The sequence below is a fragment of the Haliotis cracherodii genome, unplaced genomic scaffold (genome assembly GCF_022045235.1).
Source record: "Haliotis cracherodii isolate W230 unplaced genomic scaffold, xgHalCrac1.p SCAF_11, whole genome shotgun sequence".
NCBI classification, from domain to species: domain Eukaryota; kingdom Metazoa; phylum Mollusca; class Gastropoda; order Lepetellida; family Haliotidae; genus Haliotis; species Haliotis cracherodii.
Genome location: NW_027266266.1, coordinates 24,767,626 through 24,784,499, shown reverse-complemented (window position 1 = coordinate 24,784,499; position 16,874 = coordinate 24,767,626). Strand labels below are relative to the sequence as shown.

The 16,874-nt window shown below is 38.1% G+C and overlaps 1 protein-coding gene across 1 annotated transcript in view; it reads left to right on the top strand.

Moving 5' to 3' along the window:
- The first annotated feature begins 1,070 nt into the window (after nt 1-1,070).
- LOC139456351 (putative tricarboxylate transport protein, mitochondrial) overlaps nt 1,071-16,874 on the top strand; it is a 59,026-nt gene continuing 43,222 nt past the window's right edge. Inside the window, exon 1 of the mRNA XM_071238002.1 lies at nt 1,071-1,237. Coding sequence (XP_071094103.1) covers nt 1,129-1,237 — 109 coding nt within the window. The 5' untranslated portion in view covers nt 1,071-1,128. The remainder of the gene's footprint in view (nt 1,238-16,874) is intronic.

Below are 16,874 nucleotides of genomic sequence, written 5' to 3'. Positions count from 1 at the left end.
ACACAATTTACGGCGAATTCATAGACGTGTCTTTGTTATATTGGAATTGAATGTTAATAATTACTCATAATTAATGTCAGTGTATATTATTTTGTTTTGTTAGGATTTGCAGGATTCTTTGTAACTAGGGGCGGTCGGGTGGCCAAGTGGTTACAGCGTTCGCTCGCCACGCCGAAGACCCGGGCTCGATTCCCGACATGGGTACAATGTGTGAAGCCTATTTCTGGTGTCTCCCGCACTGATATTGATGAAATATTGCCAAAAGCGGCGAACATTCCAACTCTACTTTCATAAACAAATGTCCCCTGCCGTGATAGTGCTGGAATATTGCTAAAAGCGGCGTAAAACCAAACTCACTCACTCACTCATAAACAAATAATCAGGTTTGTATAGCCTAGCAGAGAAGGACAGTTGGTGTCGGTACTAGGTAGTATGGGATTACCCAAGCTGAGAAGGGCGATTCATTTGAGCTTCCGCACCTATCTCTTGGTGACAGCTATCTGTTTAGTTGCAACAACTATATGAACTGACTGCATGAAATATAAATATAGCTACATTGTTCATGCATGACTTGCATGTCCATGAAAGATGGAGATTATATAACTGCCTTTTATTGAAATTGGTGACGTTTTAGCCTGCACCCATTTTTATTCTTAATGTCAATGTTTTTGTGTACAATCCTATTTGCGATCGATCGAAGTGCACTCGAACAGCAATGAAGACAGAAAATGTTTTAAAGAATCTACTATCTTTTACGAGTATCATCGGCTCAATCGGAACATCGCTGTATAGTCTTGTCCAACATTTGTCACGAAGAGTGAATTTGAAACATTTCTACTTTTTTTCACAATTGCTAGACATTTCTTAAGATAAACATTATATGCCACCTGCATCTGAAGCCGTGTGCTACATTTTGTTACTGAAAATCCAACCAAATTCAAACAGGATTCCGATAGATTCTGAATGATGCAAGTCCCGGAAATGACCTATATCCCACCATGACCCTTGAACTAGGTCACAGAATTTCCCACGTGTAGAGGGCGTTGAATGCTAGCGTGATTATCGGACGAGCAACTGGTGACGCGCTAGTGTTATTACTGATGCAGCCACAACTGAGTTGACAGCGCTATGGACAGGGGAACGCAGGGGCTTGTGTCCCCCTTCTACGGGAGAGATGGGAGTAAAATGGCAGCCGCACCGAGAAGCGGTGCCAAGACACTAAAGGGAATTTTAGCAGGTGCGTGGAACATTATTTTGTTACAAAGTTATACAGCTTGGCAAATGCATCGTGACCCGTTCACGTTTATTTGTTTACATGTGATTTCCACAGCGTGACTGTGTCATCTCGATTGGTCATGTCACATCGTGGCTGTTATTTGCCGAAATTCCAACTGTCAAGAAAATAAGTATTTGCGGTGGTTTTATAAGTTAATAGGAGACATAATTTGGATCGATGTTGACCTCGATTACATTGGCGACGTAACGCCACGCTGCGCACAGAACGAAGTCGAAGTCAATAATTGATAGCTTGCCTGTCTTTACATTCAGTTGTAGCAGGGGTAAAAGATATTTTTTGCAAACGTTTCTTAAAACCCGTATTTGCACAGAATGGTGATTTTTCACTGAATGTCAACTGACTGGGGCAAAGAGCCGACACGCCCACTCAGCAAGTCGATAAAAGTGCGCTGACCAAAATGTGAATGGACAGTAATAGACATCGCACGGTTGACTGGGCACGGAATAGACATTGTTGGAGCTTTGTCATGTGTATATAAATGTTTTTGAAGATTCATGTTTGCCTCAGTGGTCACCATGTTCAAGGTCTATATTGTGCACAGTCAGGTGGCAATTCGGGGATGTGACTTTTAAGGTGGTGTCTGATTTTCTGGGGTTTTTTTCAATCATCATGTCATGGTCCTGTTGAAGATTTTCCAAGAGCTTGTTTTAAAATGATTTGGATCTGTGCAAGTAACTCTATTTGTAACTGAATGTTTTGTCTGTGATTGAACAATTATATGGTTGAACTTATATATTCATCTTAACATTTTCAATTTTGATAGATAGTAGAATCTAGTATGTTTTTACAAGGTTTGATCATTCATTAGTGACATTTCTAATCATTTTTAGTATCCAAATGTAGATGAAGGTCTCAAAATTTACATTTATTATTTATTATACACAACATGAACAGAAATCATGAGCAATAGGAATTTGGTCTATCAGTAGAAATATATGACAGTTTAGAGGTTATTATGGGATGTGTATTTTCGTAATCTAATACTAAACTAATGTGTATTTCCGTAATCTATTAAATACTTAAATTTCTCAGGTGTGAAATGTTCAAATTGGTTGTCAGTATCCAATTAAATTTTATATACACTACGAATGTCCTGATTTCCAAGTTCATCAGTACACAATCCCACCTGTTCGTGGAAATCCTATCAATGATGTCTAGACTCCCCTCCCCATTTTCACACATGCCTGAAGACATTGAAGCAAACATGTAGAGCTCCTGTTTCAGGAAGTTGACGTTGGAATAGCGTTGAAGCTATTGTTCAATGTGTATGAAATGAATAGAAGATAGACTGTATTAGAAGCCTGTCTATAATTAGAAAGGGTCAACTGGGTTCATTGATTATATCTATCTGGAGCTGTGGTTTGTAAATGAGACTGTAAGACGCTTTATGCGACATGTATTTAGCATGTTTGGTGTTATAGATACAGGAGTGTTTTTGTATGGAGCTTCCTGGTCCCCGACAAGACAATCTATGACCTGTGATGGATGTGTGTGTGTGTGTGGGGGGGGGGGGGGGGGGGAATGAACAAATCCAAACCACCTTATTAAAATACCTTAGGTGTGTTCCGTAGGTGTGAATCCTCACTTGCAATTCAATATGCCCTGGTGGCAATTACCTGTTAAAATCTGTGCTGGTCGTAGGAGGTACGACATCATAGATTAGGTGTTCAGGCTCTGTGGCTTGAGTGATAGTGTGTCATTGTGCCCCAACAATGTGGACCGTTGTTCATAACATCAATCACTGGTTTGTGTGGTCCAGACTTCATTATTTACTGTTATTTGCTGTTGTCATATAATTGGAATATCACTGCGTGGGGCCAAGCAACAAGCAAACAAACACATAGATATGTTTGGTTCTCCCTCTGATAGTACATGCTACAGTGCTCAGATATGACAGGATGTATCTTCAACAATATAATAGTACTTTTTTAATTTACATTCAGAACTGGCTGTTTAAATTCATTTTCGAGACATAAAAATCTGAGTGCGTCTTTTGTTATATAGTGTAGAAGTATCAACATGATCAACTTGGTATATTTAACACCATTTTGAAGAGTCTGGCTAAATTAGAGAACTGCTAATTCAGATTTAGTCTTTTACAAATAGTAAAAATAATCTATATAAAAAAAACCATGAGATTTCTCACATGCAGTTAGCATTTATATAAGGCACATATAAGATTTAAAATTTTATAGCCAAAGTCAATCTTAGAATAATATTTATTAAACTCTGTTCTGTGAAGCACAGATATATTCTGTTTCATGAAAACATGTTTATGCTCTCTTATGGAGTCTCGTCATATGCCCCTCCATAATTTTAGAAATTTTGTCATACATCAAAGTATGTAACTTTTCTGTCATAAGGTAACCAGAATAATCCTAATCAAGCTAATGCTCTTATATTATGCACTTTACTCTATTTTCTATTTCATTCTGATTCTAATTTAATAGTGTTCCTGTAAAGGAATCCTCATAGTTGTTTGATATCAGTCATGTCTGAAATGCCTGTGTTTGTATTGATTAAAAAAACAATGACCATTCTACAGTCCGTTGCATCAGTAGAACAGCTGGGCAGTATTTGAGGCCAGGCTTCGTTTAACTAGAATATTGCTGATTGGCAAACATATAGATGTATGGTTCCATGTTTTGAGTGTACATGCTACAGTGCTCAGGAATGAAAAAGTGTATCCACAACAATACATTAATTGATAGATCTTTCATTATTTACATTAAGAACTGGTCATTAAGTCCATTTTTGGGATGTGACTCTCTTCTGGAGTCTTGTCACATGCCCCTCCTTAATTTTAGAAAACTTTGTAGTACATGAAACTGTAAATTTTCTGTCATAAGATCACTTGATTATTTCTAATCAAGCTACTACACTTGTAGAAGGCACTTTACTCTATCCTTTGTTTCGTCCTGATTGCGATCTAATAGTGTTACTATAAAGGAATCCTCATAGTTGTTTGATATCAGTCATGTCTGAAATGCCTTTGTTTGTATTGATCAAACAAACAATGAACATTCTACACTCCGTTGTATCAGCATGATCAGTAAAACAGCTGGGCAGTATTTGAGGCCAGGCTTTGTTTAACTAGAATATTGCTGATTGGTGCTAAGCAGCTAGCAGACAAACATATGGATATTTTTGGTTCTCCCTATAAATATATAAAGAAATAATTTTTGTAAAAAATATTGTATTGACCATTTATCATTGTTGATTTCCATTGGCTGTTATCAGGTTATAGGATCCCAAATCAATTTCTGTATCTTGTCCTTTTCACAAATATTTAACATATATAATATGTTTGTTTGTTTGTTTTTTAAAACCACACTCAACAATATTCCAGCTATATGATGATAGTCTGTAAATAATCAAGTCTGGACAAGACAATCCAGTGATTGACATCATGAGCATCGATTCTATGCATTTAGGATATGATGATATGCATTAACCAAGTCAGCGGGCCTGGCCACCTGATCCCGTTCACTGGCTCTTTCAACAAGCATGGGTTGCTGAAGACCTATCCCAACCCGGATATTCAGGGGTCTATTAACAAATATGGTTTTAAAACAACAAATGTAACAAGTGGTTTGGCCAAAAGACAAAATTTGGAATGTGGACAACTGGCTAAAATGTCTTTCACACTTAAAGAAAAAGACTGTCTATTTTGACTTATCTAATATATCAATTTAAACACATGTTGCCAGAGTGCCATTGATTGTCTTTCACCCAGGTGTTGAGGTAGTCTCTCTTCCAAAGCCGAGAGAATAAAAATTGAAAAAAGAGTCAAGACAGCTAAAGTCTAGGATGATTTGGCAAGTCTAGGATGATTTGGCAAGTCGAGATTGCCTCAATAAGGATTATTCTGGTCTCCATTTGGATTTTATTTTTTTAATTTACTCTCTCTATATATTTAAATTACATTATTTTATTTCTGGGACTAAATGTCAGTCTAGTGTTGAGGCTGTTTGTGTTGGGAGTGATGATGAAGTCTTTGTACAGGGAGCACATCTGATATCCAGGTGTTACATGTGTGTCCTATCTCCGTCTCCACATTCATTATCTCAAGAAGCTGACCTCTTATGTATGTACATTCATTGGACTTTGAACACATTTACTTGAGATCAGATGCACTCTGTTGTGTTCAGTAGGAATTGGAGAATGACCCTATTTTATCCTGCTGTAAATTAAGGTATTATAGCTTTATGGTTTTATAGTCATTATTGTCAGGATTATCATGATTATCATGATTATTAAGACTCTCATGTAGTCAGGCTATGCAGAAAAAGGGTGGCCCAGTAGTCTATGGTGCTTCAATTTGCAGAGTTGTGTCCCTTAGCTGTACATGGTTCTATTCCCAGATTGTTCTGATTGCGATCCTTGATCATCCATCCGTCACAAACTCATGTGTCAGATAAGTAACCTATGTTCTTCTGCTGGAATCATCTCGATGATGTAGGTCATTGCTCTTTAGGACTGTGACAATATATCAAACTATCCATGTATTGCAATTTATTGACATATGATAGTACAGTATCATTAGGAATTTAAAAATTTCAATACTATTTTTCAATGGAAGCAACATAAATTACATGAACTTCAAACCTGCCTGTGTTCGCCAGCAAGGATTAGGACATCAGATTAGAGTTACTCCCCTTTGGGTTGAGTAGCAACAGGGAGGAAAATGGCCGACTTAGAGATCAGCTTTACTCTGTATATTTCTGTTGATTAATATAATTATCAAGCTGTAAAGTTTGTTCACTATGATCGCAATACTGTTGCAATAGTAAAGGTAGCTATCATATACATTACCTATGTGCCTGACCTAGACCTAGGTGGACATATGACTGTCAGGCATATTTCTGATTCTATCCATGAAACAACATATTCCACATGCTACAGTCATTTGGCTTCTGCACAATCCCAGGTTTTAGACTCATGTCTGTTATAGATGTTTCATGTGTGGGTGAATTGTGTTGTTTGTTAGGATTCTGATATTGAATCGAGTTGCTTCCCTTAGGTGTGCCAGGATCGTGAATCCCAGTATCTCCCAGTATCTTTGGTTTGTCATCACCACATGCATGCGCATGAGTTTCACCAAAGTTGTAGACCAGCATCACTTCAGGCTTTCCTCCAGCAATAAGCTGACGTGCAGTGATAATGATACACTGGTCACTGAATACTGTGCCAAGTGACATAACAGAGATGCAGTCATTGAGATTTTGGTGTAAACGTTACAATTACCCTTAGGTGTGCCAGGATCGTGAATCCCAGTATCTCCCAGTATCTTTGGTTTGTCATCACCACATGCATGCGCATGAGTTTCACCAAAGTTGTAGACCAGCATCACTTCAGGCTTTCCTCCAGCAATAAGCTGACGTGCAGTGATAATGATACACTGGTCACTGAATACTGTGCCAAGTGACATAACAGAGATGCAGTCATTGAGATTTTGGTGTAAACGTTACAATTTTGAGCCTAAAAGTATGACATGATGCATTTGATATCAAGACTATGTTGACCAATGAGAGACATACTTTCAATTCACATACCATTACATGTTAAAGTAGCGATTACTCAGTGATGCAAGGTCGCCGATTGTTGTTATGTTAAAACACTCAAGTAATTTGACCAATTGCTCTTTGTGGGTGCAGATGGGTAACTAATTGGTTTACACAGATATTACTTCAGAAGGATGGCATCTCTGAATGATTATACCTAAATGACAACCATCTTGCACACTATTGGGAGTCTAATGCCTGGATTCTCAGTATGAATGAAAATTGACACTGCAATATTCAGTATTAACTGGGCTCATGAAGATCCAGGTCAGCAATCCATGCTTACTGTAAGAGGCGACTATGCTAACGGGATCCGTATTGCCTAGATAGATGCTCATGATGTCAATCACTGGATTGTCTGGCCCAGACTTGATTATTTACAGATCATCTTCATATAGCTGGAATATTGCTGAGTGCGGCATTAAGCAACAAACAAACAGTAGCAGCTGACCAACAGCTGATAATTGATTGACATACTCGATGAAGGAGACACAAGCACCTATAAGATAGGTCAACACATTTGCTCAGGCCTCAAAGTTGCGACTAAAATGATCACGAATGCGACCTAAATTTGAATTTGTCCACTGTATAAAATTCAGAGGTAGCCAAATGACTACCTTCAAAAGTATCTATTGCTACAAAATAGATTCAAAATTCTATTGATACACATATGTAGACTCAATAATAAACATGTCTGCTACTAATTGTACTGGCAAATAATTCCTCCTAAAGTCAAAAGTGAACCGAAATACATAAATATTAATGTAATTAGTATTTTACTTTAGTTAATAGTTTATTGGATAAGGAAGGATATACCTATATAATCTAGTAACATACATTGCATCATTGTTCAAGTCACAAATAACATAACTCAAGTACAGTTTCCACTAATGTACAATTCCAAGACTAGTGCTATGACTTGTACATATTATAATAGTTATTTGATAAAAGATCATTTTAAATGCTTTTGGCTACCTACAATATTGGCTTGACTTCTTGATTTTACCACTGGCTACCTGGAAAAAAATACTTGTAGCCATATGGCTACTTGGTAAAAATTTAAACTTTGAGGCCTGTCTCTGACCTTGATAGCCAGGGGTCATGAAAACAAGATTAGACACGGGTATCTCCTGTAGACAGGAGTTCAAAGTCTAACATCCTGACTGGAGTTCAAGTAGGTTTAGTCCAAGGTTACATACAGTTATTTTCACTATACTGTGGAACATGACCACACTTATGATTATTATATTCATGCACATACAAATTCTGTATATTTATAAAAAAAACCCAAAAACTCAATATATGCCTATTACGTTGAATACATTATTTTTCTAATGCACTCTCTATAATATATTCTTGTTGGTTTCTGGTTTAACAGTGCACTCATCAATATTCCATCTGTATGATGGCGTGTGAAAATAATTAAGTTTGGACCAGACAATCCGGTGATTGTCATCATGAGCTTTCATCTACACAATTGGGATATGATGATATGCAACAACCAAGTCAGCCTAACCACTCAATCCCGTAAGTCGTCTTGTACGACAAGCATGGGTTGCAGAAGACCAATTCTAGCCTGGAGCTTTATGTGTGCTATAAAACTAATTACACTATATCAAACCTAAAACATTGACACTGTGTAAATCAGTGTTTGAAAGAATTACAGCCCCTAGGTTGACAGCTGAATGCTACAATTTCCAGTTTCTGTAATTTATATCCTTGGTTGAAGGCTTTAGTCAATATCATTTTCATTTTCAAGTGCAAACAGATTTTTTGTACTTGTTGTTTTATTTTTTACATAGACCTCATACAAAACTGGGGGCAGTAGAGTAGCTTAGTGATTAAAGTGTCTGCTTGCCACACACAAGATCTGGGTCTATTAAAAGCACACTCAGCAATTTGTCCTGATCCTGATTGGGAACACACACAGCTGGCTGTGGCTTGCCTAATGAAGGACATTGTTTACGTGATACTATAAAACGCATCAATGAAATGTGTTCCCCTAACAATTGAAATATGTTGCCGGTACACAATTGCCAAAACACTATTAAAATTGGGGATATTCAATGTGTGATAGTCAGGTGTATAATTGATGGGATATTAATATTTTTAGTTAAGAAACACCTGTTCCACAGGAATTTGTTGCCATACACATTAATGAATATCAGTTCATATAACCCACATATCATAGATGGACCACATACCCTACTCGCTGTAATGACTGCTTTGGGCGTTTCGAAAACAGGTTCAATTTGTTGTCAGAGATCGAACAGGAGAGAACAAAGTTTGTACAAACATCAATGGAACTCTGATAATTGTTACTGGGCATTGATATGTCCCTTCCGCGCTGCTATTTAAAAAAAATAATTCTGTAATATACACAAGAAAATATGGACTGTTGCGGATAAAATTTTAATTAAAAGAATGAGCCGGAAATTTTTTTTCTAAAAAACACATAGCAAAAATGTTATTTTTGTGGCAAACAATTTCTTATTTCCGTGACTTGATATAGTGCCACAAGTAGCTATTGTAAGTTGTAGCAGGATCACGAGGGGTACGTGGGGTTTTATGCATCACTCTGGCTCATGGTATAAAACAAGGGACGCATAAAACCTCCATAGAACCCGAGTGAAAACGAGAAAGGTTGAAACCTGAAACAATTTAGAAAATATCTGTTGACACACAGGTGACAGTACACATGCTTTGCAAGTCCTGTAATCTATTTTTTTTATGAACTGAATGTCAATTCCTTTACACGATTTTGACTAGACTCTGCATAGAACCATTTCGCCAGCCAAAATATATCTCAGAAATTCCAGTCTAGGTGGGCAAGGGTGGAAACTGGTCTTTAATAGTCACTTAACTCCCTTGCCTCAGGAAGATGGGTAGTGAATGGATCCAGGAAATTGATTTTAATATGATGGAAATAAAATACCCTGGATAATCGAGGATGCAGACTGATGAAAGACCACCAGGGCTCAGACAATGTCTGGTCGTCTGTCATCCATAAAGGCATCTTGGTTTCTGACATTAATTTTGAACAAATTATATGTGTGGGTAGTCAGACTAGCCCTCATCATCAATATTATGTTGGTCAAAGGTAAATTATCTAAAATTGGCCAAGTACTATTTAATACAAGACAATTATTTCAACAAATATTGATGGAATTGAAGCATATTTTGTAAGTAGAGAGTGCATTTTGCAAGACAGGCTCAAGTTGTGATAACCAGTGAAATCAGTCAAAACATTATTTAATTTGTTTTTGAGTTTAATGAGCTTTATAATAAACAATAGTAAAACTAACTGGGGGTATCAAGTGTCCAATATCAATAGAAATACGAACAAGGGAAAATCTGTCACCTCGTAAGGTCAAGGTCCCAAAACCATCATATTAATATCCATCGTGTAGAATGAAGCGGTTCACCCAATACAACGTTTAGATTTCCTCTGACTCTGTTTACGACAGCTTGACACATTGATCATTTTTTAAATATAAACATAAAAATGGCATCTGCTGACTGTAGACAGGTGCATGCTGGGAATGGTAGTGATCGGCTGCTGCAGTAGAGGGTCAATTTTCCGAGAGGTCACGTTTTCCTTTCTGTGTACAATCGGCAAGTGCTGCTATCCTCCCGAGGACTCTAATCTATCAAGATCCCACCTCACGCCTGTGTAAACTTTGCTCAGGAGAATGTGGACATACTGTTTACCTACTACTTACTATAATATTTACCTGGATTGGAAGCCTTTGCAGGCGAAACTTTGAAGTTGAAATTTGTCAATTTGTATTTTATGATTTTGTGTTGTTTTCTATATTGTTTCTATTGGGTGTACACTGAATTAAAGGGTGAGTGAATGTGATTATGCATCACATTCAGCAGTTTGTATGAGGTAACCAAAAATTGTAAAATATATAGAATTAAACTGGCCAGATGAAAATGTTAAGGGTAATTGAAAGAATGTATTGTTTTTTTCTTGGTCAGTGTCATAACTCTAACATTATTTGATGTAATATTCTAGGGAGTTTTTCTTGTTAGAGACAGACCATTTTTCCTGTTGCTCCTTTAAGTGAGCTTATATTGTTGCGAAGTGTCCAAGGGCCGCCTGACTGTCTATCCAATTATCTGTCTGTCCATCTTGTCAACTTTTATGGAGTTGAAAATTTGCATGAATGATTCCAGCTTTGTTTCTGAAAGTGCTCACTGAAATTAAGCAAGGCTACCACAGTGTTTTGAAAACGTTTTTTGCCAATTACTCAGCCATTCCTGCATGTATCTTTGTGAAATTTGATATGCAGCAAGTATGTGGTGTGCAGAGTGTCATACATGTATAATACAGTTTTTGTAATCAAGCTACACCTTTTGACCTTCACATCCCCCCAGCTCTAGTTTTACAGCATTTTTATGTGCCTTCTGAAACTACAATGGTGGTCAGGTGGCCTAGTGGTTAAAGCGTTCGCTCATAACACCGAAGACCTGGGTTCGATTTCCGACATGGGTACAATGTGTGCAGCCCATTTCTGGTGTCCCTGTCGATATTGCTGGAATATTGCTAAAAGCAGCATAAAACCATACTCACTCACTCACTCCGAAACTACAATACATATTGACCTGAAACTTTGTATGAATGATCCCAGCTGTGATGCCTCAAAAAACAGCTCACAGAATTCTGATAAGATTAAACATGGTTGGCATAATTTCTTCATAATTCGGGTGAACTACAGAGCCTAGTGGCTCTCTTTTTTCTGGATGGAGGAGACAATGTGTTGGTACCCATGACACATTTTTGAAGATATCCAATGAATATATTGTTGGGGTTTTTTAAAACCAAGAGTAAGATTACTTTTTTGAGAATTTCTCAGGCCTTCTCCTAGAAAATCAAGGGCTCCCTAAACCTTAAATGGACATAATTATCACTTTGTTGAACAGTCCCTCACTTCTCTGCGATGAATGAATCAGGCTGACATGGAATTTGTTATGAAACTGCTCACTGGCACAATGACAAGCACTGTTAGCTCATGCTGATTCAGTGTCCTGTAGGGTAGGGCAATAGCTCAACTGTGAGATTTCATCCTCTCCCACTTGACTGAGTGCCCCTTGCAACACTTAATGCTAGGTATCGCCCACAGCAGCCATTCATCACCATTATCCTTGGCCTGTAACCATGGCAACTTGACATGATAAATTTAAAAGAAGTATATAATGAGAAATTTAAAAGAAATTTAGGGCTAAACATATTGTAAAGGACAAGGTATGGCAAGGGCTTTTTTGTAGCCAACATGATCTGCAGGATTTAAGAAATGAGCAAAACTTTAAGAAATTGTTAAGATCCGGGGTAGAATAGGTCTTCAACAACCCGTGCTTCCTGTAAAAGGCGACTATGCTTGTCGTGAGACGCGACTAACGGGTTCGGGTGGTCAGACTCGCTGACTTGGCTGATGCATGTCATCATATCCTAATTGTGTAGATCAATGCTCATGATGTCAATCACTGGATTGTCTAGTCCAGACTTGATTATTTACAGACGGACGTCATATAGCTGGAATATTGCTGAGTGCGGCGTTAAACAACTAACAAAGACATAGAAACTGTTATGACATTTACCAGATGAGCTCATGAATAAGAACTAGACTTTTTCCACACTTGCAAGTTTTGGATTCAAAACAAAACTGAACATAGTTAAGGTAAAGGTGTGCTAATATCCTGCTTGTAGAGGTTTTCAGGAAACATTTTAATATTTGAAGATGAGCTGACACAGACTGACTTTCTGAAGAGATATTAATTAAATCATATGGTAAAAGAATTCATCTTGGGTCAGATTTGTTTGTAGTTAGGTTTTCTCTTGATTTTCAGCATTCTTCTCACACTTTTGCCATCCTTGTGCACTTGAAAGTTGAAAACTGCAAGTATGAAAAAGATGAAAAGGCTAGTTGTCAACCATTTGGACATGTCTGTTAATTCTCGAAGAAAGATCTCGTTAGAAAGTTTTACGTAATTTTGACATTTCCAGTGGGACAAATAGGGCCCGTAACTTCCCTTATCCTTCCCCTGTTTGTGTTCTGGAGGTGACTTGGTGAGGCCAGTACCCCATACTTGTTGTTAGAGCAGACTCGGCCCCCAGTACCCCATGCTTGTTGTTAGAGCAGAGTTGGTCCCCAGTACCCAATGCTTGTTGTTAGAACAGAGTTGTTCCCCAGTACCCAATGCTTGTTGTAAGAGCTGACTAGGCCCCCAGTACCCCATCCTTGTTGTTAGAGCAGAGTTGGTCCCCAGTACCCAATGCTTGTTGTTAGAGCAGAGTTGTTCCCCAGTATCCAATGCTTATTGTAAGAGCTGACTAGGCCCCCAGTACCCCATCCTTGTTGTTAGAGCAGAGTTGGTCCCCAGTACCCAATGCTTGTTTTAAGAGCTGACTAGGGCCCCAGTACCCCATCCTTGTTGTTAGAGCAGAGTTGGTCCCCAGTACCCAATGCTTGTTTTAAGAGCTGACTAGGTCCCCAGTACCTCATGCTTGTTGTAAGAGCTGACTAGGCCCCCAGTACCCCATGCTTGTTGTAAGAGCTGACTAGGTCCCCAGTACCCATGCTTGTTGTAAGAGCTGACTAGGCCCCCAGTACCCCATGCTTGTTGTAAGAGCTGACTAGGTCCCCAGTACCCCATGATTGGAAGAGCTGACTAGGTCCCCAGTACCCCATGCTTGTTGTAAGTAGCTAACTAGACTCCCAGTACCCCATGCTTGTTGTAAGAGCTGACTAGACCCCCAGTACCCCATGATTGTTGTAAGAGCTGACTAGACTCCCAGTACCCCATGCTTGTTGTAAGAGCTAACTAGACTCCCAGTACCCCATGCTTGTTGTAAGAGCTGACTAGGCCCACAGTACCTCATGATTGTCTTATCATATTAGTGAGGACTTGCTTTAAGGAACTTGATTTAACTTGCACCAGATGCATGTTTACATGAAAACCACGTTGCACCAAACAACACCAGGTTGCACCCTGGTCCCATAAATTAGTCAAAGCTGAAACATAGGCTGGCAGTGTTATTAAATTAAGTTAAGTTAATGATGCATTACAGTAAAATGTTACAGGAACATGTGCACATTATCTTGAAGTACCCACAGTTTGATGACATCAAGCCTAAGAGAGCTTGACAATTAACATGTAACACAGGGATTAGTGAGTGAGTGAGTGAGTTTAACGCTGCTTTTTAACATTATTCCAGTTATGTCAAGGTGTGTCAGCTAAATGTGATAGGAAAGTCAAAAGGTGGAATATTGCTGATTATATCGTTAAAACAAAGATGCAAACAAGCATGTTTTGTATGCAGACTGGTACCTGGATCGAGAATTTAATCAGCAATCTGTGGTTGATTTAAGGATAGTTCCAATTTCAAATGGCAGGAGATTATATCGCACTAAATGTATTGGTCAGTCAATTTGGTATATTTAATGATATTCCCACTTTAAGTGGGTAGTGCATTCATTGATTTCTCCCACACTTGCACTACGATTCAGTGGCAGACTGTATAATCTGCCCAGTAGATGGACACAGCACTTTATCACTGTCTAGAGCCAGGCCAACTTGCATTGATTTTCCTGGGTTGTAGCTAGCCTTACTAAATATCTCTATTAGGCCGTCTATATTATTTTGTGTGGTTCCCATCTACCATCCTGCTTAAAAGTAAAACTAGCCCGCTTGATACAGTGAACATAGATCACCCTGCTATTGAGAAGAAAGTGAGACATTTCCTGTTTTTTAAAACAATCCTCACTGTTGTTTATCAGAGATATTGAAGAATGGGAGTGGCTTAGGTTTTGTCTACCCTTTCGGTCTTTTAAGCTCTCAGCACAGCATCGATGAATTTAGCAAGATAATGATGCTGGGAGCTCGAGGTCAAGATTCATAATGTACAAGATAGACACAATTTTTATGGATAACCACTTCTTTAATACTGTAAAAGGCAAGACTTGCTTGACAACGGTATAAGGATCTATACCGAAACGTTGCCTTTTACAGTATTAAAGAAGTTGTTATCCATAAAAATTGTGTCTATCTTGTCATCCGCCAACTTCTAAGTAATGCCTATCAAACAATTTATTCATAATGTAGACCATTTTTGCACGTTTCCTGTTCTGGTGCAGACATTGCGTAAGTTCTGGCAGTAGTAATACATTGTATTGCTGTAAGTTGTAGCAGTTTTATGAGGGGTACATGTGGTTTTATACATCCCTGTGAGGGATACCCTGTTTGATACTTTTTACAACAAATTTATCTTACCAACACGTTAAAACAAATTCAAAATTGATAGAAAAGAGCTGTTCAATTGAGCTGAGGTTAACTTTGCTTTGTCATGTGACTTTCATTGACTCTGAAAAAGCATGCTGCTTTTTGCTTCTAAGTTTGGCATAATGGATTTATCTCCCACTCGTACATCCACTGGGTGTCAACAGATATTTTCCAAATCTTTTCATGGTTTTAATCAAGGTGCTCATGTGATTTGATGCACTTTGCGAGGTAAGACCCGTTATTTTACAATATAGATCTTGATCATCGATCAGATCGTCTTGATTGGGTGCAGCCATTTTGTTTGAAGTAAATGCAAGTGATATGAGTGATGGAATGTGATTGGTTAATAGGAGGGATATGGAAGGGACATAATTCGTAATAGCTAATGATGGTGCTATGATCGAGCCCAGAAATTCCAGCGTAGTTCAAGCAATGGTGGAAACTGGACATTTACAGTCAGTTATAACAGAGACCTGGCTAATTGTGTGACATTGCATCCAGAAGGCATTGGTTGATGCTCATGGTTTCAACCACTGGTTTTCCTGGCCCAGTCACTAACCACTTTCATACTGTAAGCCATCTTTGCTTTCCAGCATATTCCTTTCTATTCACTGTATAGATTTGATCAGGCAGTTACATCTTTGAATAGTGATGACAGTACACACATCGAGGGTCACAGCAGGCATATTGCTGACTACAGCATTTAACTTTTGAAACAACATTCATTCACATTACCGTATTTCACATAATAAGCGCCTAGGGCGCCCTCAAAATTAGAAATAGGGGGCTCTTATTAGAATATAATTTTGGTGAGTTAAAAGATCGTAAATTTCATGGTTTAATTTGACAGCCTGAAATGATAAAAGAAAAGTCTGTGCATATTATACACAACAGATATATTTTCCCAGAATTTAATTGCCCTCAATGAATGATGCATATAACACACGAGTGCATATTATACATGAATAAATAAGTCTTGTGTACATTGATCAATCAGAAGGGTGCTAATTGGGATTGTTCACTAACCAATATATTAGCAAATATCGCCATGGGCGCTTTTTAGAGCGGAACGCTTATTAAGTCGAATATGGTAATACTCAATGAACAAAATCCTCTTATGCTTCAGATATTGTTGTTTAAGTAATATCCTATTCCAGTGTGTAGGCAGTGCAAGCTAATAAAATAATTGAGGACAAAATGCTCAAATAACTTGTCCTATAAGTAGAAAGCTTAGCCTTTTATCTTCTGAGACATGTTTTTTTCTTCACAAGTCCAACTTGAATCTTGAATCAATCGTCTGTTGCCGTCTCCTCCATCTGTTAATAGCATCTCATAGCTTGCCATAATATGATATTAGTGATCCAATCAAGCTCTGATGCTAGTCTCGATAAGTGGGATAACTTGAATGAATCCATACCAATGGCACACCATTGACTCGAGTAAATGTTTTGTTTTTGTAGATTATATATAGGGATTAGGACTTAACATGGCTGCTCTATGTGTCCTCGCTTAACCAAACCAAGCTCTGGACAAGGCTGGCTCAGTGAGGGTTAAATTCATGAGAAGATTATTCAAAGAAGATAAAAGCTTTAATTATTTCTTCTGCACTAAATTGCCAGGGACTGCATTGCAAAAACATCTTGTTTCTATCGATCCAGCCATTTTGAAGCTGTGCTTAAACATGCAGGATTGACCAAACATGCAATTATAGCTGATTATTGATACAG